Genomic DNA, 26731 nt, shown 5'->3' with positions numbered 1-26731 from the left:
AACTTTCAGTGTGTCTAAAATTAATGTTTGAAACATACATAAACTATTTTTCACCTATTGAAAACTTTTAATCATGAAATATCGATAGTGGCTGATTCCACGACCGACAGTTTTTCCACGACCAATTTTTTTGCATTAATAAACATTACTACTATTATTACTACACTATTTAAACTATCTGTGTTTTTGAAATTAATGTTTAAAACATACATAAACTATTTTTCACCTATTCAAAAGTTTTAATCATGAAATATCGATAGTGGCAGATTCCGCGACCGATTGTTTTTCCACGACCAATTTTTTTGGCATTATAGATATTACTTTAGAGCTACTGAAGTGTTATTCTAAACTACTCAAACTTTCAGTGTTTTTGAAATTAATGTTTAAGACATACATAAACTATTTTTCACCTATTAAAAAGTTTTAATCATGAAATATAGATAGTGGCTGATTCCGCGACTGATTGTTTTTCCACGTCCAATTTTTTTGGTATTTTAAAACATTAATTTAGAGTTACTGAAGTGTTTTTCTTAACTATTGCAACTTTCAGTGTGTCTAAAATTAATGTTTGAAACATACATAAATTATTTTTCACCTATTAAAAAGTTTTAATCATGAAATATAGATAGTGGCTGATTCCACGACCGACTGTTTTTCCACGACCAATTTTTTTGCATTAATAAACATTACTACTAATATTACTACACTATTTAAACTTTCGATGTTTTTGAAATTAATGTTTAAAACATACATAAACTATTTTTTACCTATTGAAAACTTTTAATCATGAAATATCGATAGTGGCTGATTCCACGACAGACTGTTTTTCCACGACCAAATTTTTTTGCATTAATAAACATTACTTTAGAGTTACTGAAGTGGTATTCTGAACTATTTAAACTTTCACTGTGTCTGAAATTAATGTTTAAAACATACATAAACTATTTTTCACCTATTGAAATGTTTTAATCATTAAATATCGATAGTGGCAGATTCCACGACCGATTGTTTTTTCACGACCTATTTTTTTGGCATTATAAATATTACTTTAGAGCTACTGAAGTGTTTTTATTAACTATTGCAACTTTCAGTGTGTCTGAAATTAATGTTTAAAACATACAAAAACTATGTTTCACCTATTGAAATGTTTTAATCATGAAATATCGATAGTGGCAGATTCCACGACTGATTGTTTTTCCACGACCTTTTTTTTTGGCATGATATAACATTACTTTAGAGTTACTGAAGTGTTTTTCTTAACTATTGCAACTTTCAGTGTGTCTAAAATTAATGTTTGAAACATACATAAACTATTTTTCACCTATTGAAATGTTTTAATCATGAAATATCGATAGTGGCTGATTCCACGACCGACAGTTTTTCCACGACCAATTTTTTTGCATTAATAAATATTACTACTATTATTACTACACTATTTAAACTATCTGTGTTTTTGAAATTAATGTTTAAAACATACATAAACTATTTTTTACCTGTTCAAAACTTTTAATCATGAAATATCGATAGTGGCAGATTTCGCGACCGATTGTTTTTCCACGACCAATTTTTTTGGCATTATAAATATTACTTTAGAGCTACTGAAGTGTTTTTATTAACTATTGCAACTTTCAGTGTGTCTGAAATTAATGTTTAAAACATACAAAAACTATGTTTCACCTATTGAAATGTTTTAATCATGAAATATCGATAGTGGCAGATTCCACGACTGATTGTTTTTCCACGACCTTTTTTTTTGGCATGATATAACATTACTTTAGAGCTACTGAAGTGTTTTTATTAACTATTGCAACTTTCAGTGTGTCTAAAATTAATGTTTGAAACATACATAAACTATTTTTCACCTATTGAAATGTTTTAATCATGAAATATCGATAGTGGCTGATTCCACGACCGACAGTTTTTCCACGACCAATTTTTTTGCATTAATAAACATTACTACTATTATTACTACACTATTTAAACTATCTGTGTTTTTGAAATTAATGTTTAAAACATACATAAACTATTTTTTACCTGTTCAAAACTTTTAATCATGAAATATCGATAGTGGCAGATTTCGCGACCGATTGTTTTTCCACGACCAATTTTTTTGGCATTATAAATATTACTTTAGAGCTACTGAAGTGTTTTTATTAACTATTGCAACTTTCAGTGTGTCTGAAATTAATGTTTAAAACATACAAAAACTATGTTTCACCTATTGAAATGTTTTAATCATGAAATATCGATAGTGGCAGATTCCACGACTGATTGTTTTTCCACGACCTTTTTTTTGGCATGATATAACATTACTTTAGAGTTACTGAAGTGTTTTTCTTAACTATTGCAACTTTCAGTGTGTCTAAAATTAATGTTTGAAACATACATAAACTATTTTTCACCTATTGAAATGTTTTAATCATGAAATATCGATAGTGGCTGATTCCACGACCGACAGTTTTTCCACGACCAATTTTTTTGCATTAATAAATATTACTACTATTATTACTACACTATTTAAACTATCTGTGTTTTTGAAATTAATGTTTAAAACATACATAAACTATTTTTTACCTGTTCAAAACTTTTAATCATGAAATATCGATAGTGGCAGATTTCGCGACCGATTGTTTTTCCACGACCAATTTTTTTGGCATTATAAATATTACTTTAGAGCTACTGAAGTGTTTTTATTAACTATTGCAACTTTCAGTGTGTCTGAAATTAATGTTTAAAACATACAAAAACTATGTTTCACCTATTGAAATGTTTTAATCATGAAATATCGATAGTGGCAGATTCCACGACTGATTGTTTTTCCACGACCTTTTTTTTTGGCATGATATAACATTACTTTAGAGTTACTAAAGTGTTTTTCTTAACTATTGCAACTTTCAGTGTGTCTAAAATTAATGTTTGAAACATACATAAACTATTTTTCACCTATTGAAATGTTTTAATCATGAAATATCGATAGGGGCAGATTCCACGACCGAGTGTTTTTCCACGACCAATTTTTTCTTCCATGTTATTACGAAATTTAATAGCTACTAAAGAGCTTTTTATAAATATTTTAACTTTCTGTATTGTCGGAAAGTTATTTTTATAAAATACGTAAATAATTTAATACTTTTTAGAATGTATTCAATGATGATATATATTGTGGTATTTTCCACTACCAATTAATTCCTCTACGATTAGTTTTCGTATTTTCTGGAATTTATTTTGAATATATAAATGTTTTAAACAAAAGAAATTAACAATTGTCTTTACTGATTTTACATTCTTTAAACGTTAAATTTTAATATATAACTAGTTTTTCTGAAATTCTACGCTTCCCAGGTTCCACGACCGTTTTTATATAAAAAGGTTGTTTTAACTATTGGTCGTTACTTCTGGTGGGCGTATCAAGTGCAATAGGGTGGGGAAGCGCTTGAGGGGAAATCATTATAGATTCTCGGTCGTGGAATGAACCTTTATATAGAAGAATCAATTTTTTAATATTAAAAAACATTTTTATTGCAATAATCGTTGCATAGATTATTAATGTGGCACTATTAGCATCGTTTAAAAGAAAAAAAAAATTTGGTCGTGGAACCTGCCATTAGACATATATATATATATATATAAATATAAATATAAATTATATAATAATATAATAACAACATTAACATCGTAATACATTAAGACATTAACAAAATAATGTTATAGAAGTAAAGATAAAAAAGTAATTTTTAGACGGTCATAACTTTTGTTGTAATTAAGCTAGAAACCTCTATTTTTTTAGATTTACTCAGAATTATGTCTACTTTAATATATTCGTGGGTAGCAGTATGTTTAGAGTTACAAGACATTAGATATTTCACAAAAACTGACTTTTTAAAAAATTTTTTGTATATTTTTTGTATTCTAAAGGCCATATCTCTGACAATTTTAAAGATAAATCGTTCGACTTTTTTTTAACTTACAGATAATTTTATAAGCTTTAATTTTTGTAAGCACTATTAATCGGTTAAAATGCAATGGGAGGGAGTAATTTTAAAAAAATCGACTTTTTAACACATTTTTCACGGTTTTTCAAGTATTTTTATGGGTTAAAATTGTTGCAAAGAATTGAGCATCTATGGAACATTAATTTCGGTTATTTTAAATGAATTAAGCCCATAATAACCTTACAATTATATATTTTTTTCAAAAATATGTTAATTTGAATTTTCAAAATATCGAAAAAATGAGTTTTTTCAAAAACGGCTAAGGCGATTTTTTTCTTTTTGGGCTCAAAATTATCAGGAGACATCCTAAAAAAGAAATCAAGAAGAAATTTTGATACGCAAGCTTCTTTGGGTTGAACTTTACTCAGACCCACCGTGAGATATAAACAAAATAAAAATCATTTCAATAATAGAAGGAAGACTGATAATCATATTAACTAATAATAAAAACTTTTTTATTCTAAACTTTTTATGTACATGTATATTATTTCAATTCAAATTATAGAAACTAATCTATAATTAATACAATTCAGTAAGTACTTTTCTATTGTTTTAATTATATTCCAAAATGAAAATAAATTTTTATAACATTTAAAGACGTAAAATACAGTGGATCTGGAAAAATGATTTAAAATATAGTGGCACAAATCAATTTCGAATCACTTTTAAGATTAAAATATTTTTTTCCCATTTATATGTCAAATGACAACTGATTCTCAGCTCACTTATAGGGTTATAATATGTTTTCTTTGTTTATAGACTGCAGGACATCAATCTGTACTGAATAATTATGACGATTACTATAACATAAGAAATAATCATTACATTCATTACACAGACCCACAAAAAAAAAGTGTCATGTACTTTTGACCGGAATACCCTAACCCTATGTATTTTGACGCGCTGAACACGAATCCGAAGTCCGTTTTGCTCCATCACGTCAGGATTTTTTCTAACCTCAAAAAACATGTTGGATTTTGAGAAGTAGGCGATTTTTTTAAAAATTGATGTATTAACTTCAAACTTGGTATCTGGGGATTTTTTGTGTCGCTGATTACGAATCTGAAGTTAGATTTTCAAAATCCAAAATGGCGGATCCAATATGACGCACGAATTTTGAAAAAATTTTAAGATTTACTTCAAACTTGGTATCTAGGGGTTTTTTGGGTCGCTGATTACGAATCTGATGTCAGATTTCCGAAATTCGATATGTCTGATCAAATATTAAGAAATTATTTTTAAAAAATTGTCAGATTTTTATGAAATTTGGTATCTACAGGTTTTCTATGTTGATGACAAGTAACACTAGGGAAGTGCCGTACGCCGTTTTTTCTGAAACTTGGCAGTTTTGTAGTTTTTTGAAAACAATTTGACACGTATTTTTTTGTTTTTTTTTTGAAAGTCTGTCGGCAGATTTGTAATCGGCGACCCAAAAAACCCCTAGATACCAAGTTTGAAGTAAATAAATTAATTTTTTTAAAAATCGCCTATCTCTCAAAATCCGACATGTTTTTTGAGGTTAGAAAAAAATCCTGACGTGATGGAGCAAAACGGACTTCGGATTCGTGTTCAGCGCGTCAAAATACATAGGGATAGGGTATTCCGGTCAAAAGTACATGACACTTTTTTTTTGTGGGGCTGTGTTTTGGTTCGAACCTTCAAAAACATTTTTCTAATTCAATTTTTATCGGTTTTTAAACATAAAAAATTACTATGAAAAAATTTAAGAAATCCGCTACATAACGATCACCCTGTAAAATAGATAACAGTAATTATTAGTATTGTAAACAAAAATTATATATTTTTTTATTTAATATTTATTTTATATAATATTTATTTTTTATTTATTTTCAAAGTTTTATATATACTTACAATTTTTGATAAATACCTTATCTGACAAAATAGAAATTAATTTTCCAATTCAGTATGAAGTAGTGGAAAAATAATTGATACATTTTTTCCTCTAATTCTCCACAATTTTGCTTTTACTTCATCTAAACGCCAGATTGAAAAATTAGTTGCTTCTTTTGATAGTAAATGAATATTAAGCAAACTTGAATTCAGAGGTTTTTCATATAAGTCTCCAGTTGTTAAAATTTCTTTCCCGATTAGGAAAATATTGTTATCTTTACATTCTATAATGTTAACAATACAAGCAACACGTCCATTTTCAAGTAAAATAGAATTATTTCTTGAAGTGCCACAATCAATGTAGAAAGAATTCAATTCAATCCGTTTGTATTGTTTGCTAACATTTTCTATTTTGTTACTTAATGGTCCTTTAGAATTGTTGTAATGGTTTGTCTTTCTTTCTTATTTTTTTTATAATAGACATATAATTTTCAAATCGGAAGGCACTGAATGAATCTAAGTATCCATACGTCTTCACGTCTTCACAAAGACGTAGAAGATTGTGAAAATTATGAGACATAAATATCCTACCATAAATTTGTTGAAAACTTTCTATAAAGTACTTTAAAAGTTGATCAGCATAGTCAATGTTAGCGGCAATTTTGATGTGAATCGGACTTGAAAGTATAGTAATTGGTACATGAAGTGACAAGAAATTGTTATACATTTGTTGATCCAAAATTCCCTGCAATCCAACTGGCCCACTGTAGAGTAAAAATGTCCTTAATTCTGTTGCTTTCCAATTTTCAAAATCTCGAATTGATCTAGCTTCTCTATTGAAATCCGATGGTTGTGTTTTTCTTAATTCGAAAAGTTTTTCAGTAATTCGATCTAATTGCTTTTCTTCTAATTTAACACCAGCAGGCCCTAATTCAGAGCCAAATCAATTTTTTCACAATCCCTAGCAATACTAGATGCATATAGTCACGAGGAACCTTGGATACTGGTCCAAAGCCAGGAATGTCGATCAAAATTGTTTGCGTGCTTTCTTGGTATGTGCCTTTGTAAACATGACTTTTAAACTTTTCATCTGTTCTGGAATTGAAAGGACCTGTACCTGGAAAGCATACTCTTTTTTTCTTTTTCTTCTTATTTTTATTCCAATTTTCAGGTCGAAGTCCTTCTCATTTAATCTCACATGTCGGACAACTATAATAGCCTGTATGACCTTTTACTTTTAAAATTAATTTCTTAGCTGGAACATCACACACTAATGCTAAAAAATTGACGTTGTATTTTTTTCCATTATAATTAAAACTATTAGTGCAATAAAAAGATATCTCATCCGTAAATTCTTGCAAAAATTCGTTGGAATCGTGAGGATGAAAAGAATTATGATATGCCCCTATCAAATAGACGTTTTTTGTGTTGAAATCTGAGCACATAATTGGCCATAATGATTTAGCAGGTGATTTAGTTATTGGTAAACCGTCAATATTAATTATTAAATCAATTGTGTTTTGATTTGATTTATAATTTTTTACAATTGAGTTAAGAGCACGTTTTAAACCCAAGTGATGGTATTCGCCGCCATCAGATAGAATTTCTATAGATGTGCTTCGCGGTGTTCCTTGATTTTTATTAATTATATTTTTTGTATTGTGCTCATTATCCGAATCGATTTCGATCATTGTATCATCAAATAATATTTCCCCAAAAATATTTTTTAAATCAACCTCTTCTTTTGCTCTGATTTCAACATCATTGATTTCATCATCAGTGGATTCTTCAGTTAAATTATCAGAAGTTAACAGCTTCAAATCTAACTTTGATTGATCTTCTCGCAGTCGACGAATATGTCTTCTTGTATAAAATGATGATTTTGACTTCGGCATTATTTCAATCAGTCAAAGAATCAACTCGTTTTTCTGTAAAATAAATTTTTTTAGTCTTGGTATTGCACTAATATTTTTAAATTTATTCAGATATTCAGAATATCGTGTTAACATGCTAAGGATATCGGCAAATTACTCTCTAAAACTGAATCAGTGAAATTTGACTGAGAATCAGTGATTCAATTCTCAATATTTAAATCAGTGTTTATCTCAAAATCAGTTAAAAAATTGAAACAACAGTCATTTTTAAATGATTTTAAATTAAACATCACTGATTTAAATCTTGAGAATAGAGTCACTAATTCTCAGTGAATTTTTACTGATCTTTAGACAAATTTCTCTGATCTTCAGTGGAATTTCACTGATTCAGTTATGTAGAGTAAGATATTCATAGGACGTCCCAAGTGTATTCTGAGAATATCTTTGTTAGATTGAGTGTGTTTCTTTAAAAGAAATTGTCTTTCATTTAAAAAACATAACTCATCAGGAATTATCGTAATAATAGAAACAAATTTTTCTTTAATTTTTTTATTTATAAAATTTTAGTTATTGATAATATTTTAAAATAACGTTTAAATGTATACTTACAACAGTGTTTAAAATTATGAACTAATTTGTAAATCTTATGGTACGGTAAACATTAATGACATACATTAAAATGTCATTATTAATGTTAATAAAATTGATGTTTACTGCTGGTTGCTTTTGATTGATGAAAATCTGTTGAAAATGTATGAACATTTAATTTTTAAATATAACCCCTAAATAAGGTTAATTTTGATTTGTTTAAATTTTAATAGCGATTCTTTTAAAATTTGTCTTTTTTAACAATTTTTACTATTTTTTAACAATTTTTTATATGATTTTTTTTAATTTAAAAAAAGTACAATAAAAAATATTTTTGAAAAAAGTTTTAAAAGGTTAAATTTTTACTATTTTTAAAATATAAATTAATAATTGAATAAAAAGAATATTGATACTCGAAAAATAGAAATTTATGAGTTATTTATTTCTATAAGAAATGTTCAGGATTTAATTATATTATTACAAATATTCAAGAATTATTAAACAATTATTAATTATTATTAATCATTAAAAATGAAAAAAAATGTTGCTTACCTTTATTAAAATAATTTTTATAAATATTCTACAATCAATATTTGTTGGGAAACTTTACTTGTCAATCGGCAGTATATTTTTATTTACTAAAAATTTGAATGCCATGAAAAAATCTGCTCCAGATTATACTGTGATTTGGTTAGTTGATGAGGACAAGCCACGACTAGTTGCCTCCAAATGGATTATAGGAAATGAAGACGAGACGAGTTATTGCTTTTTGCCTTCTGACGTGGATAAAATTAAATTCAACTCTGCTTTCTTTAAACTTAAAGATGTGGAAAACTCGTGGCGTGGTAAACTCGTTAAGAACATTAAATATCAGACAGGTAAAACTATCAATAAGATAAAGTTATCTATGTTTTAAGAGCATATATTTTCTCCTCTTGTCGTTTGACATTATTTATTTGACTAGAATTTTTTTATTTAAATTTAATTTGATTAATTAGAAATGTTTTAATTTATATTCTTTTGCAATCTTAAATTGCCCTAATTTTTATTTATTCAAATCTTTAATTGCACACACGTATAATGTCAAAACATGAACAACAGCGCTTGGAAATAACATATATCTTTAATTTCAAGAAATATAAGTTCATTGTTCTAAGAGAAGAGACCAGAAAAATTTAACCTTCTCATATTGTTGGCATTCATTATTTCTTTATTAGATAATATTTAGGATTTATAATTTTTCTAAATTATTAAAATTTAATATTCTATTATTTTAAATCGATTTTTGGAAGACAGGTGAATAAAACACATTCACATATGTAATGACAACGTTTCGGAGGCACAGTTCGCCACCATCCTCAGGTCACTTTATTACAATCTAAACAAATTAAAAATGATTATATTCATAATATTTCTATGAAGCTTCATTGACCCATTATTCTGTATATAATGTGAAAATTGTCACCGTTAGACTCAGTTTGACTAATCACTTACAATAATCATGATCGTGATTTATAATTTAAACTTTTACAATTTTTTATTTGCTTTTTTACTCCTTTGATGAAATGTTGGTGCAATTTCTTTTAATTAGGTAGATATTTTTTTTAAAAAGAAAAATTAATTTTTTTTTTTGAATTTTTTGGTTTATTCCGTATGTATTGAATTTGTTTAGATTATAATAAAGTGACCTGAGGATGGTGGCGAACTGTGCCTCCGAAACGTTGTAATTACATATGTGAATGTGTTTTATTCACCTGTCTTCCAAAAATCGATTTAAAATAATACAATATATATACATATGGAAGAATTATCTTATAATAATCTTTGTATTCATTCCTTCATTCATTCACATTTTCTTAGCACTTAAAATTTCTCGTTATTATTAGATTATGTATATATACAGGGTGTCCCAGGCGAGGGTGTACATATTAAAGGTAGGTATTTTCGATTAAAAAATAAGACGAAGAGTCTTATGTCGTTTAAAAAAATTCCTCACCGTTTGCGAGTAATTAAAAAAAGAAAATTGACCAATTAGAGGCCGCGAAATGAGTTCAGGCGCCAAAAGGCATGGTCCCGCCTAGCTTTGGATTTTCCCACCAGCCCCACCACTCTAACCTTTCCTACTATTCCCATCTTATTGCAGGTAGGAAAGGGATGAATGGAGAGGGCAATAAGATGGGAATAGTAGGAAAGGTTGGAGTGGTGGGGCTGGTGGGAAAATCCAAAGCTAGGCGGGACCATGCCTTTTGGCGCCTGAACTCATTTCGCGGCCTCTAATTGGTCAATTTTCTTTTTTTAATTACTCGCAAACGGTGAGGAATTTTTATAAACGACATAAGACTTTTCGTCTTATTTTTTAATCGAGATTACCCACCTTTAATATGTACACCCTCGCCTGGGACACCCTGTATATATCTTTGCTTTGATAATGAGGGTTCTCGAGGGTTTCTACCTGCAATTTGTTTCGTCAAAAACAGCCTTCGGTTGAGGGTTTATTTTCTATTATTGTTTATATAAGATGGTCGATGATCGTTTAATTACTGTCCTGTAAGGGGAAGTGGTGTCCCTCATCTTATCAGCCGCGCCCGAGTTATAACCATGTGCTTATACTAGAGAATTAAAATGAAGTAGAAAATCTTTGGTGCCAGCACCTTTGGGTTAAATTGGTTTAAAACACATCGTATAGGTTTATTGTACCAAAATCATAAAACTTCTAAATATTAACATTTATATTTGGAACAACATATGCTCGTAATCGTGAAATTCTGCGAAATATGTCAAAAGGAATTAAAAAATGTTTATATTTAAAAATTTGGATGAAAAACTCATTGAGCGTTATAAAATAATATTGTCATTAAGCCTGAGAACGCCACACAGGCCCCCGCTGTAATTGACTTACTAGAGGTCCAAGCTCAGGTCAAGCCTGTAGAGCAGGAGTACACCAGTTCCCTTTACAGGACGCAATCCGTGATCGCCCGTTTTATCCACACAGCCTTGGGTTGAGGGAAATTTGTTTTCTATTATTGTATACGTGAAATAGGTGATGACCGTTTAATTCCCGTGAGTGGAAGTGGTGAACCCATACTTTATTTACCAATGGTATTGTAGTGTATTCGAGAAGGTTAATAATAATAACAAATATCCATATATATAAACTTGTATATTTTCCTTAAGACCACAGTGCTTTATCAAACAACATTACATATTGAAATTCAAAAATGTTCTTAGCGTTGATTTCGTTGCAAATTGTCATCAGCCTTCCTTTTCCCTCTCTCCTCTCCCGTGTTCTCCCGATGGCATGACCTGACCCTATAATAAACTCAAAGAAAGGAAAAAAGGGGGGGGCAGGTATGGAGAAAAGACAAAGGGTACTTCAACTAATAAGTTGGCTCGACTTCAGCCCTTGTGGCTGGCTATTATTTATTTTTCTTCAGTATAAGGGTTTTTCCCTTTATTACTGGCTCTCATCGGCTTTTCTTATTTAAGCCGGCTTTTCAGGTATTCAAATAAATCATGATTTATTCTTAAACGAAACAAAATTCGAACAACTGTGAACGCAAATATTTCTAATATTAAATAAAACGCAACTTTTAAATTCAGTATTTTACAATATCTCCTCCCCGTACAAGGCTATGGGGCTTGTACTTCTGTTAATTTTATGAGCTTTATGATCGGTCTTATAAATGTACCTTTTATTGTGCGCACCTCTACAACGCGTACTAGATTATCGCGTCCGGGAAACGTTCGTTCAACTATCCCTTTTAACCACATATTTCGCGATGACTGATGATCGGCGATCACAACCACTTCGCCTATTTTCAATGATTCAGATTCTGAATGCCACTTTTTTCTTGGAAGCAATGTAGGCAGGTATTCTCTTAACCATCGCTTCCAGAAGCAATCGGCAAAATACTGTGCTATTTCCCATTGCTTTTTTGGACATTCAATTTGTTGTTCGTGTCGTCGATAAGTTAAATTGCCAGAGGAGGTGCCAATCAAGAAGTGATTTGGCGTTAAGGCTTCATCATCTCGCGGATCTAAGGACACATCGGTAAGGGGTCGCGAATTAACCGAATGTTCTACTTCGGTTAAAAGGGTGCGCAGCGTCTCTTCTTTGGGAGACTGTTCTTTCAGTATCATCTTCAGCGCTACCTTTACTGAGCGTATCATACGTTCCCACGAACCTCCCATGTGAGGTGTTCCCGGGGGAATGAAACACCATTTGATCCCTTTTCTAGTGGCGGATTCTTGTTGAACGTCAAATCGTAGAGATTCTCGTAATTCTTTATCCGCCCCTCGAAAATTTGTGCCATTATCAGAATGGATTTCAAGGGGTCGACCTCTCCGATTTGACATTCTACAAAGAGCCATTATGGCAGAATCAGCACTTAAATTATCCACTAACTCTAAGTGGATGGCTCGGGTTGTTAAGCACGTAAACAACGCCACCCAACGTTTGTGCTTTCCTTTCGATAGTCTGGTTTTCTTTCCGACTGTGATCGATAGAGGTCCAAAATAATCTAGACCGCAATAGGAAAACGGTCGTTTTTTATACGCTAACCTCGCGGAAGGTAATTTCCCCATTATTTGCACTTTTGGTTTTTCGCTTCTTAATTTACAATACTGACAATGCGTTCCGATTGATCGCAAGGAATTTCTCAAATTTAAAATCCAATATTTTTGGCGAATTTCGTTTATTACTGTATTAGGACTCCCGTGTTTTTGTGCAATATGATATTCCTCTAACAACAATCTTGTGACGTGATGTTTACCGTCCAAAATTATCGGTTCATTGTCAAAGGAAATATCAACTTTGTCGGCTACTCTACTCTCTAATCTCAGTAATCCGTCATTTGACAGTTTTGGGTTCAAATTTGCAAGGCGACTAGATTTTTTTATTGGACTACCGTGTTGCAATTCCTTTATCTCATCTGAAAAACTCTGCTTTTGCGATTCTATCAATATTAATTTTTCTGCAGCTTGTAAATGTTCAACGGACAAAGTTCGATTTTTATTTCCTTTCATTTTATCTATCGCCAATAACATTTGCGCTGTGCTGCCTAATAACCGTTTATAGGAGGAAAAGTTCGAGGCAACAGGTATGCATTTATCTTTCGCTATGACCAATGTTGCAACATTCGGACCTTTCTTTTCGGCGCTTGCTAAATTGACAGAATCTTCGTTAAATATCGCGGTTTGATCTGGCCAGTCGGATTCTCTTTTTTTTAAAAACGGTGGTCCAAAGAACCATCGTTGATTTGAATTTAACGGGGTTTTACTGAATTTTGTTGCATCGTCTGCTGGGTTATCGTTCGTAGGGACCCATCTCCAATTTGAGGGTGAAGTTAATTCGCAAATTTCTCCTAATCTATGGGCGACGAATGTGTGATAGAATCTTGGATCTGACTTTAACCATAATATTACCGTGCGCGAGTCTGACCATAAAATTCGTTGATCTATTTTTAAATTATGCTCTTTTTCTATTGTTTGCGCGAGGCGACTTCCCAGTAAAGCGGCTTGTAATTCTAATCGGGGGATCGAGAGTGGCTTTAAGGGTGCTACTCTACTTTTATTAGCAATAATGCTTGTTTCAATTTGACCGTCTGCCTTTTCGAACCTCCAATAGGCTACAGCTGCGTAAGCTCTTTTACTCGCGTCGCAAAAGACATGCAATTCGGTTCTTTTTACATTTTCGTTCGAATATAAGTAGCATCGCTGCACCGAGCACGCGCCCACCTGTCTTAATTCTGCTAGCCACGATTGCCAAGTTTCTCTTTCGTCATCAGCCAAAGGTGAATCCCAATTAATTCCACTTATCCAAATTTCTTGCATGAGAATCTTTGATTTAACAGTGAATGGTGACAAGAATCCCAATGGATCAAAAATCGACATTATTATTTTTAAAAACTCTCTTTTTGTTGGAGGTTTAGCTTCTGTTAACAATTTTGCGGGAATTTTGTTTAGTCCTAAATTAAAGGTAAATGTGTCGGAATTTGTGTCCCAACGTAGTCCAAGGACTTTGTCAGATTTGTCTTCAACGCTATTTAATCTAAGGTCAACAGAACTATTTGTGCTATCTTGTTCTATCGACTTTAAAACATCAGGACTGTTGCTAGACCATTCATGCATGTGAAAACCGGCCTTTGAATTGATTTCAGAAACTTGAGTTATTATTTTGGTAGCCTTCGTTTTAGATATCACGCTGAGAAGAAAATCATCCATATATGTATTATTTATTATTGCTGAGACTGCTTCAGACATAATATTCGTGAATTCCCTGGCATTCGTGTTCTTTATGTAATTAGCGCTACAAGGAGATGATTTTGACCCAAATATTAAAGAGGTCATTACGTATTCTTTTGGGGGATTTTTTCTATCCATTCCCCGCCATAAAAAACTTTGAGCGTTTTGATCCTCCGCGCGAACTTTGACTCTAAGAAACATGTCTTGTATATCGCCCTTAATGGCAACCGGGTATTGTCTAAATCTCATTAATACGCCTAATAATGATTTTAATAAGTCTGGTCCCGCTAACAACTAATCATTATAACTAGTCCCGTTTGATTTCGCGGCGGCATCGAATCCTATTCTGACCTTTTTTTCTGGTTTGTTTGGATTTTTGATACCGAAGTGCGGAATGTACCAAATTCGTTTACCTTTTGAATCTGAGGGCGCTGGTTTGGCATAAAGACTAATCATTCTTTCCATTTGCTGACAATATTCTAAAGCATATTGGGGGTTGCTATCTAATTTTCTTTCTAAAGACTTTAGTCGGTTTTGGGCTACTATTTTGCCATCGGATTTTTCGACATTATCATTTTTCCATAGCAAACCGGTTTCCCAAGAATCACCAACGCGACGACTCGTTGATTTTAATATTCGATTAGCTCGTTCTTCGCCTTTGTTATTTTTATTTATAGCGAGTACTCCCAAAGAATCAATAGAGAAATAGTCTTTAAACAATTCATCCACTTTCTCCATTGATTCCGTGGGTTCGTCTCGAGTAGTATGATTATTTTGGTTCAATAAACATGAAAATGAAGAATTCAGATAGTTTTTACTGTTTATTGGACCGTGTATTACCCACCCCAATAAGGTACGTGACGCTGCTGGTAATTTTTGCTGAGAACCACGAAGTTCTCGTGTAGTAATCAAATGCCAGTTATCTTGGCCAATAAGAATACTCGGTTGAGCTTTGTTCATGGGTTTCAAGTTTATGTCCCGAAAGTGTGAGCATTTAGAGATAAGATTTTGTTCAATTGTTTGGATGGGTAAAGATAAATTTTTTATTGTATTTATATTTTGCAAATCGTATTGCCCGAATTCTCCTTTAATAATTAAGGATACTTTTTTACTAGAGGCTTCACCCAACTGGACATTTTGAATCCCCTGAACATGCAATGGTCTTTGAGGGCCGTCTAAACCGATACTCGATGTCGTCGCTTCATCTATAAGAGTTATTGAAGAACCTTCATCTAGCATTGCGTACGTTTCAAATCTATCCCTTGGTCCTATTAATGTAATTGGTATTATTTTTAATAACGTTTGTTCTCGTGCTAGTCATGTGGAGTCGTTTTTTTCGTTAGTATCATTTTCTTTTTGATTCTTGTTATCTAACCGATTTTCACGATGAAGTTTTAAATGATGATTTCGATTACAATTTGCTCTGTCACAGGGTTTTGCATCGCAAGCCTGCGACCTGTGACCAGTGGAAAGACATTTAAAACAAAGATGCTTTAATTTTACAATTTTCCAACGATCTTGAACAGATTTTTTATCAAAATTACGACAAGTATTTAAATCATGACCACCACGATTACAAAGCAAGCAATGCTTTTTATTATTATTTTCCTTTGACCTTTTATTTTTCCCTGTTTGTTTATCTGTATTGTCTTGTTTCGTCACAGTAAATACCGGTCGTGTATCTGTTGGGTGAGGGTTTTTTTGAGTAATTTTATCTTTTGATTGATTAGAGTCTTTTTGTTTTAATGTTACGGTACCAGCTAAACTAGCAAGTTCTGCTTCTTTGTACAAAAATTCGGATAATGTTATTAATTTTGGTTTGTCAGTTTGATGGTTTTCAACATATGAGTTATATTTAAAGATTAAGGCGGACGGCATTTGCCCCAAAATTTCTTTTGTTAAATCGGGACTGTATAAATATCCTGTATGATTTAATGTTTCGATAGCCGCTACGCAATTTTTTATTTTAGCTGCGAAAGTTAGCAAGTCAGATTTCCCTGAATATAACATAGGTAATTTTTTTATATCCGCTATAATTTTCTGAACTATTCTATCTTTATTTCCGAATCTCATTTCTAAAGTATCCATAATCGTTTTCGCGTTAGTAGCCGTAATTGTTAGAAATTCGACGCTCTCTTTTGCTTCCCCACTAAGTGCTTCGTAAACTCGTGCGACGTTTTCGTCTTCCGTATAACCTCCCAATTTTGAAGATAAATTATACGCTTGTTTAAAACGGAGCCACTCTAGTACATCACCGGAAAATTTAGGTAAGCTTTTAGCTGAAGTTAATCGGCTTAACAAATGCAGTGAATCGTTTTTTACACTTGTTTCTTTTTCCTGATTTAATACTGACTTTACGACCTGAGCCAAGTCATTACTTGATACTGCAGGAAATGCACCCCTTTTATCAAATTCTGACGTGTTATTATTAATCCACTTAAACACGTTTGCGTTACGCGATGGCTCAAGTAAAGAGAATCTCGATAGACTCGGAGATCCAGATTGTCGAAAATACTCGGATTGCCGAGGGGATCTAGATCTTTGAGAAGGTCTAGATCTACGAGAATATTCGGAGAGCCGAGGAGAATCCCTACGCGAAACTCTGGATTGCCGAGGAGATCTAGATCTTTGAGAAGGTCTAGATCTACGAGAATCTTCGGAGAGCCGAGGAGAATCCCTACGCGAAACTCTGGATTGCCGGTCTAATTTAGATTTCCGACAACGCGCACGCTCATTTTCGGCTATCATATGCCCCTCGCCCTGCACTACATTAAGCACTCGACCATTTTTATTAGATGCGACACTTACATGAAAAGATGACTTACCCCGTTGTTTCGGATTTGCGCCTTCAGCAGTACTCCTGGAAGTCCTTAAACCTGAGTGACTCTCCTCCGGACCAGCGCTGAAAGCCCTCGTTAACGTCCTTGAGGACAGCCCTGTGCTGTTTCCCTCCAAATTTAGACCTCGCTGTTGCCTTGAAGTCTTCGAAGACCGCTCCGTGCTCCCATGTACCAGTCGTGGATCCGGATCTCCCTTTGCCGCCCTGGTGGAAGAAACCTTTCTGCCCTCTTCTTGATCCGGTCCGGTGCTCGTCTCCGAAGCCGATCCTGAGCGACCCGTTCCCCGCTCTCTCGATGGGGTCTTCGAGGATGTTCCTGGGCCATCCTTGTCTTGGTTTGACTCTTGAGTCTCCGTTGATACAAGCACCGTAGTGCTTCCTCCAGAGCCAGTCCCACTCCTTGAAGGTGAAGACATTTTCGAGATACACTACTGTTCCCGGCGAAAGTTTCTCCCGGGTTTCGGCACCAAATATTGTAGTGTATTCGAGAAGGTTAATAATAATAACAAATATCCATATATATAAACTTGTATATTTTCCTTAAGACCACAGTGCTTTATCAAACAACATTACATATTGAAATTCAAAAATGTTCTTAGCGTTGATTTCGTTGCAAATTGTCATCAGCCTTCCTTTTCCCTCTCTCCTCTCCCGTGTTCTCCCGATGGCATGACCTGACCCTATAATAAACTCAAAGAAAGGAAAAAAGGGGGGGGGCAGGTATGGAGAAAAGACAAAGGGTACTTCAACTAATAAGTTGGCTCGACTTCAGCCCTTGTGGCTGGCTATTATTTATTTTTCTTCAGTATAAGGGTTTTTCCCTTTATTACTGGCTCTCATCGGCTTTTCTTATTTAAGCCGGCTTTTCAGGTATTCAAATAAATCATGATTTATTCTTAAACGAAACAAAATTCGAACAACTGTGAACGCAAATATTTCTAATATTAAATAAAACGCAACTTTTAAATTCAGTATTTTACAAATGGCTATGCCCGATAACGCCACTCAGGCCTGGCGCAATGTCTGCCTTATGCGAGATCCTAAAATAGGCCCAGTCCGGTAGAGTATAGGGGTATAACACTTTTGCTCACAGAAGTGGAACGGCTACTAAAGAAAACTTGTATATGGGTGATTCTCTCAAAAAGAACAATTTATTTGTGCACAATTTTTGGACGAGGTTTTTGTTAAAAAATAATAACATTAATTTCAATTAATGAACATTCTCCCAGCCATACGATAAAATTCAACAAAGTTTTATGGGATCACTAAAGAAAATTTCAAAAAAATGGCAAACAACTGAATTATTGAATGAAAACTAGTGTTAAAACTCCATTCCGTAACATCAGTTTTTATTCAATATTTCAGTTATTTTACCTTTTTTTAAAATTTTCTTTAGTGGTCCGATTGAAAATTGTTAAATCCTAACGTATGGCTGACAGAATTTTAAATAATTTCAATTAATTTTCATATTTTTCAACAAAATATCTTAAAAGCGTAATTTGTCCTTTTTGAGAGAATCACCCATATATACTTTATATTCCCAGTAAAAAAATTGGGAGTAAGCGAAAAGAATTGGTGGTAACTTAAGCTGAATTCGGTTTGGTGAAAAAACCGAATTGGAACGTTACGGTGAATTATTTTTTTCTTACCGTAAATTCTTTTCTCTTGAACATTTAAATTGACGTTTGTTTATTCGAGTTTTCATTATAAATAATAAATAAAATAAATGTTTCGAAGTGTAAAAAAAGCCGATTTGGACTAAGAAATATATAATTTTTTAAAAAGAAATAAAATATAAATGTGACAGATTTACCGACAATTTTAACATGTGAGTAATACTCATATGATAAATTTATCATATGAACACTACACACTTGATAAAATTGTCAGAGGATCTGTCACACTTCGCTTTTATTTCTTTTTAAAAAATTATATATTTCTTAGTCCAAATCGGCTTTTTTACACTTCGAAACATTTACTCTATTTATTTATAATGCAAACTCAAATAAACAAACGTCAAATCAAATGTTCAACAAAAAAGAATTCACGGTAAGAAAAAAATAAATCACCGTAACGTTCCAATTCAGTTTTTTCGCCAAACCGAATTCAGCTTAAGTTACCACCAATTCTTTTCGCTAACTCCCAATTTTTTTTACTGTGTTGGCCAACATTGGCAATAAGGATATTTAGATTTTGAGGATAAAATTGGTATTGAATATATTTTGATATTGGAAAAAAATATTAATTATTTGATAATAGTGGAAGCTAGATTTTGGAAAAATTTGTTGGTATTGGATAACATTGGCATTAAAGATATTTGAATTTTGAGGATAAAATTGGTATTGCATAGGGGAATAGTGTCAGGGTTGGACACTTGGCTTTTTTTAAATAAGAACACTAGCGCCACCTGTGTGCGTACGTGACGAATCTTCTAGTAGTGTAACTTAACTTTTTGTGGCATTACATTTTTGGCGAATCAAAAGTAGCGTCTCCTGTGACTTCGGTGCAATCGAAGAGACAAAAAAAGTTTTGTTTGACTTGTAAATAAACCTAAAAAATGTGTAAAAAAAGCAAGAATTCGGCAAGGTAAGCTTATTGAATGTATTGTGGAGCACATAATTTAAGAAGAAAGAAAGTGAAAAATCGAATCGCGACACATGTCTGGTTATGGTTAGCACAATTCGAAAATGATGCTTCTAGTTAGGGTTGGACACCCATCTTAATTATGAATTTGACACAATTTATAAATAAATATACAAATAAATTTTATTTTATTGATATTTCAGTGCAAAATTGTGCCAAAGATATTAGAAAAATAATACTTAAATTGTATAAATTTTGTTCATCATTTAATTGAGTTATTTGGAACAATAAAGCGTTATTTTTTGTAATTTGAGTTCATTCCTTTTTTAAACCCATGAAGCTTTACAATTTGTAAACAATAAGTAAAGATAAACATGAAAAAATAAGAATAAAAAACATTACAAATGTTATTTTACGTTTTTACCAATAATGCGTTTCGATTTTCAAAAAGTGTCCATCCCTGACTGAAAAGTCCAACCCTGACTAGATTTTTTTTTTAAATGTTTATAACTTTTTTAATTTTGGACCAATCAATTTACGGTCCATAGCAAAAGTGTTCCTCTTTTGTAGATCTTTCCACGCATACACCACAATTGACTGAATTTATCTAAACAAAATATTTATAAACAAAAAACCAAAACTGTGTCCAACCCTGACACTATTCCCCTATATTTTGATAAAAGAAAAAAATATTATATGTTTGATATTAGTGGAAGCTGGCTTTTTGAAAATTAATTATATAGAAAGCGGGTTAAATATTGTTTTACGGGTGAAATAATAGTTTGTGAGCTGAATATTGATTTGAATATCAATTGTTAATTTTAGAGACAAAGAGATTTAAAGACATTAGAAAACTTTATATTTTTGAAAGTCTTAATGCAGTGTGTTTGAATGTTCTTCCAAGTAGAATATTTAATTAGATTGTTCCCTTTTTAACCAACAGTAGTTTTTAAAGCTCTTGATCAACAACCGATTGGTACAGTTAAGTGTGAAGTATATGAATTAGCATTTGCTACATCTGTATTGGTTAACTGTGTAAATTAAAAGATTAATTTATGAAACTGACAATGAAAAGAAAATACCCAAAGAAAAAAATTTGTCATGTAAGATAAAGAAATTATCTACAGAAATTGAGGAGGGATTTACATGTTCATGTAAATTCAGTATGCACAACAGAAAATAATGAGAAATTAATTTCTAGTCTTATTGTTAGTGTAAATTTTGATCCCATGATATATCCAACAATGTTTCCTTATGGTGATCCTGGATGGACTGTTCACCTTACCCATACTCAAGGTACTTGTAATTTTATTCATTTCGCTGGGTTAGTGGAAAAAAAGGACACGTCTTGGTTAAATCAAACGGACGTGTCCTTTTTTCCCACTAACCCAGCGATTTACAATTTTATATGCATCGTCTTTCATAGAGAAGAAAAAAGCGGGGATTGCCACATGTGCGTTTAATTATATTTTTACGTACACAAATTTGCGATTCAGAAACTTTAAATAAAATGATATGTGCTGAAATCACAGACGAAATAAAGAATCCAGAACTTTTTAACATTGTAAAGCGATTTTAAGTTCATGGGCCTTGTGGTAAACAAAATAGGAATTCACCCTGCATGGATCCTGAGATGGGTGAATTAAATATATTGCTAACAATTCGATTATCGTAGCATATAATCTTTATTTGAGTACAAAATTTAAAGGTCACATTTACTGTGCAATAATAGGTATTACATTATTATAACACCATAATGTTGAAACAGTAATACAGTAACGATTTCAAAAATAACATTATTAATTTTGTGAGATTAAAATTCCGATAACTTTTCGTCAAATAAAAATAAATTTTTAATTTTTCATAAAAAATTATAGATACCACGCGCGTTTACGCGCGTTTCTTTTAGCTAGTTATAGAATAATAATGTTTGTATTCATTCCTTCATTCTTTCACATTTTCTTAGTACTTGAATTTTCTCATTATTATTAGATTATCTTTACTTTGATAATTAGGGTCCTCGAACGTTTCTACCTGAAATTTGTTTTGTCAAACAGCTTTCAGTTGAGGGTTCATAAGATGGTCGATGACCTTTTAAATGCTGTCCTGTAAGGCGAAGTTGTGTCCCCCACTTTACCAGCCCGGCTCGAACAATCACCATGTGGTTATATGTACTGGAGAATAAAAAGCAAGAAGAAAATTGTTGGTGCCAGCACCTTTGGGTTAAATCGGTTTAAAACACATCATGTAGGTTTATTGAATTAAACTAAAATTATAAAATTTTTCAATATTAACATTTATTATTATTGGAGCAATATATGCTCGTAATCGTGAACTTCTGAGGAAAACGAATATGTCAAAATAAATTAAACAATGTTTATATGTAAAAATTTTATAATTTTTTTGAAAAACTCATTAAGGGGTTATACCTGCCTGAAAAATTTTTTTTTCGATTTTTTTTTTTGCTTAAAATAGACTATAACATTCCTAGATTAATAATCAATGACGTCCTTGCACGAAAACAACTTGGAAATGTTGTTAAAATTATTTTTTCTGGAGCATTTCGGAAGCGCCATAATGCATAATTTTAATTTTTCCGAAAAAAAATGCTCGACGGAGCATAACTTCAGTGAGAAAGGAGCTGGAAGAGACAAATACGGCCACTGAGGGACAATTATATGGTGCTGGGATAGCAGAGTGAAGGTAAAAAAAATTTATTAACCAAATGCATGAGATTATTAAAAATTATAGTGTTGTGAAACTTCAAACGCGTTTTTCTCGAAACCATATTTTACAAATCGGCGAGCAGTAGAACTCGAAGAGTTATTGTCCGATTGAGCTAAAAATTTAACTGTAGCTTCTTAGTTAAATTATCTAGTGAAGTACACACGATTTTTAAAATTGATGAAGAGAATTTTTTTTTATAAACAATTAAAATCGATTTTTTTGGGTCAAAAATGCGATTTATTTTTATAATTCTCACAATTCTACAAAAAAAATTCTAAAATTATGATCATGTGTACTTCACTAGATAATCTTATGTAGTTTATGAAAAAAATTTTTTGTGCTTCTAGATGACGATCCAGGGGACTTCAACTGCTCGCCGCGGAGGACTGCAAAAATACATTGCACTTTTTATGCAACCATACAGCCGACAATTTGTAAAATAAATTCGTAATAAAATTTTTTCTCATTATTTAAAAGTTGCTTAATTAAGTGGTATATTAGTTGCCAACGATTATTTAAAACTGTATTCACGAAAAAGTCTTTAAAAACATCCTTTTTTTAAGCCTCGAAACAGGTATAACCCCTTAAGCGTCATAAAATAATATTGTCATTAAGCCCGAGAACGCCACACAGGCCCCCGCTGTAATTGACTTACTCGAGGTCTGAGCCCGGGATAGGCCGATAGAGTGAGGATATACCACTTCCTTTTTCAGGACCCAATCCGTGATCGTTCGATTCGTCCTAACAGCCTTGGGTTGAGGGAAATTTTTTTTATTATTGTATATGCGATATAGATGATAACCGTTTAATCCCCGTGAGTGGAAGTGGTGTATCCATACGTAACTTACCAACAGCTATCCCCGAGGACGCCACTCAGGCCTACCGTAATATCTGCCTCACGCGAGAACTTAACATAGGCCCGGATTGGTAGAGTGGGGGTATAACACTTCTCCTCAATGGAGTGAAACGGCTACTGCTGATTTAAGATGCTGATGTAAGTCTACCGTTGCAACAACATTGTACTAGTGTCGCTAAAAAAGCTTCTAATAGTCTCAGGTAACTTAACTTGATTATTATATAGATTATAATATTTTTCTGCAATTTGTCGATAAATAACTTACTGCATGTGTTGAATCTTCTTATATTATATTTGTCTTTTTCATTTTTGTATTGGGCCCAAAAAATATATTCCTATTTTTGTATAGAATTAATAATTATATATGTATTTTGAAGATAAAACATTGATCATTGAATAATTTTTTTATGCATAAAATATGGATGTTAAAGATGAATTTTGAAAATTAGAAAGTTATTGAATATCAATCAAAGATTGATATTTTCTAAAACTCTAAAAGACTTTGATACTTTAACACACGTTGCCCTTCGGACAAATTATATTGTAAAAGGTAGTGGATCCCTTCCTTACCTCACTATTATTCAGTGAGTTGGTTGAGAATCCATATTAATCAGAACAATTGGTTAGGAATAATTTAAATAAAAGATCAAACAAATATTTAATTAATTGTATATAAAATATATATTGTGTAATAGCTCAAATAATACAATATTATAGTATTCTGTATTCTAATACAATTTACGTGTGAATGTATGTATGTGTAATAATGTTGTGTGTGTATTGTGTCAAGAGTCTCTGAACTCTTACGTATATTTACCTTTGGAATTCCTCGTGTCTCAATTCAAACGTTATTTCAATTCTCCAATTTATTACAATTATTTAATATTCTCTTTATCTCAATCAATTAATGGTAAACAAAACTCAATAGAAAACATAAACTCAATTACTATTTATTTTCAATCGTAATCTCAAAACTAAGTGATCTCAAAAGAAACTCATTTATATACTCTTTAAATCAAACTCAAAAAATCAGATTCTCTTTATTCAACTACTTCAATTATCAATTCTTTGTAAGACTCAATATTCTTAAATCAAATCACAATTCAATATTAAATACTCTTCTTGTCAAAATCTCAACTCAAAAATAAATACTTTAAATAATCTCAACTCAAAAATCAAAACTCAGATAAAACTCAATAATAAACTCAAAACAGAAACAACCTCGAACTAGAGGTTTGTGTCAAAAGTCTCTCAACTCAGAGACTCAAACTCCAACTCAAAACTCTCAAAAACTCCAAGCTCCACTCTGAGCTCACTCTTTACTGACTTAAACAACCCTGGTCTAAGGGGTTGTTCCACCTGTCTCACTCGGAGACCACACTTGGAAGACCTCGATCTTCGTGTATCAACTGATTTTATTAAGTTGACTTTTGGTGGGGAAAAGTATATTTTATTTAACAAATTTATTGATGTCAATGTTTTTATTGCAACCTTGCAATATTGGGGTAGTATTCCAGTTCATTTTGTACTGACATACTTTGGATGCAGCAATCTTTATTGCGCCATCCTTTGTTTCTTGAATTAATTTAGTTCACTTAGTTTCTCAATTTTATCATGAATTTTAAATAGGTCTTCTTTACAATTCAGGTTATTAATTGAAAGTTAATATTTAATATATAATTATTTGGACATCGCTAAGAGATTCTAAAGGCATTTCTTATAACTTTTATAAAGTGTTATTTGTTTGAGTTGCATATTGTGTCCCTTTTTTTAAGTATTGTATTAATGAATTATTAATAATGTTAATAATTTATTAATAAGAAGTTACAAAATTCATACGTAACAATGGATATTGCATAATATTGGAATAGAAGATATTTGTTTCTTTTGGTTGTCTTAAATGTTTCATATAAAAAATATTTCAATCCATTTAGTTTTTTTGGTATTTGATAACATTGGCATTAAAGATATTACGATTTTGAGGATAAAGAAAGATATTGGATAACATTAATATTGAATATATTTTGATAATGCAACAAAAATATTGATTATTTGATAATAGTGGAAACTGGCTTTTGGAAAAATTTTTTGGTATTGGATAATTTTGGCATTAAAGATATTTTGATTTTAAGGATAAAAAACGATATTGCAGAACATTAGTATTGAATATATTTTGATATTGGAAAAAAATATTGATTATTTGACCACAGTGAAAGTTGGTTTTTGGAAAAACTTTTAGGTATTGGATAAGATTGGCATTAAAGATATTTAGATTTTGAGGATAATAAAATATGATATTGGATAACATTGGTATTGAATATATTTCGATATTGAAAAAGAGTTTGATAATAGAAGATGCTGGCTTTTGGAAAAGTATTTAAATAGATAGAAAGAGGTTTGAATATTGTTTTAAGGGTTGAAGTTGTTTTATGGGTTAAATAATAGTTTGTGAGTTGAATATTGATTTGAATATTAATAAAAAGTGCAGAGGAAAATAAGTTAAATAATAATCATTATCGAAAATAATATAATATGGAAAAAGATTAAACAACGCTAATTCACGTTCATGTAAGACTATCATTGTTGCATTAGTTAGCTGAATTATTGTTAATGAAATTTTTTATAGGTGAAACACATGTAAGTAAATTTTTTAAAGCAATAAACTAAAATAAACGATATGTTTTGAAAATTGGCTTTATCAACAGTTTGAAAGTTGAAGAAGGATACCATGTCGAACATAGAAGAGTATTTTATTTTAAGTAATGAAGATTTTAAAATTATTGAAAATGTAAATGAAATGTTAAATGAAGTGCATATGTATAAATTTCAAGAATTATCAAAAAAATGATTCAAATTCTTTTTTCATTATGCAAAGTACTTTGTATTTACAAATGCTTGATTTAATTGTTAAAATTAGAGAAAGAGATAAATATATTCAAATAGTTTTTAGCGGTAATAACAATTCTGGTCATTAGATTTGTGTTTATTACGATGGAGTAAAACTTTATATTTTTGATAACCATTAAACAGGGTGTTCGAATATTCATTAAATAGAATATTTAATTACATTGTTCCCTTTTAAACCAACAGAATTTTTTGTAGATGTTGATCAACAACCGGTTGGTACAGTTAAGTGTGAAGTATAATGCAATAGCATTTGCAACATCTGTATTGGTTA

The 26731-nt window shown here is 31.5% G+C and overlaps 1 protein-coding gene across 1 annotated transcript; it reads right to left on the bottom strand.

Moving 5' to 3' along the window:
- Positions 1-11935: 11935 nt before the first annotated feature.
- On the bottom strand, positions 11936-14797 carry LOC127277923 (uncharacterized). Its single transcript, XM_051299371.1, has one exon. The coding sequence runs from the start codon at positions 14795-14797 to the stop codon at positions 11936-11938; it is 2862 nt and encodes a 953-aa protein (XP_051155328.1).
- Between the last annotated feature and the right edge of the window lie 11934 nt (positions 14798-26731).

The sequence above is a fragment of the Leptopilina boulardi genome, unplaced genomic scaffold (assembly GCF_019393585.1).
Source record: "Leptopilina boulardi isolate dan_hultmark-lab unplaced genomic scaffold, ZJU_Lbou_2.1 LbouV2_190, whole genome shotgun sequence".
In the NCBI taxonomy this organism is placed as follows: Eukaryota; Metazoa; Arthropoda; class Insecta; order Hymenoptera; family Figitidae; genus Leptopilina; species Leptopilina boulardi.
Note: the sequence above shows the minus strand (reverse complement) of the source record. Positions and strands in the feature narration are given on the sequence as shown.

Coding starts and splice junctions, on each gene's coding strand:
- LOC127277923 (XM_051299371.1), bottom strand. CDS start 14,797: ATGAGATTTAGACAATACCCGGTTGCCATTAAGGGCGATATACAAGAC.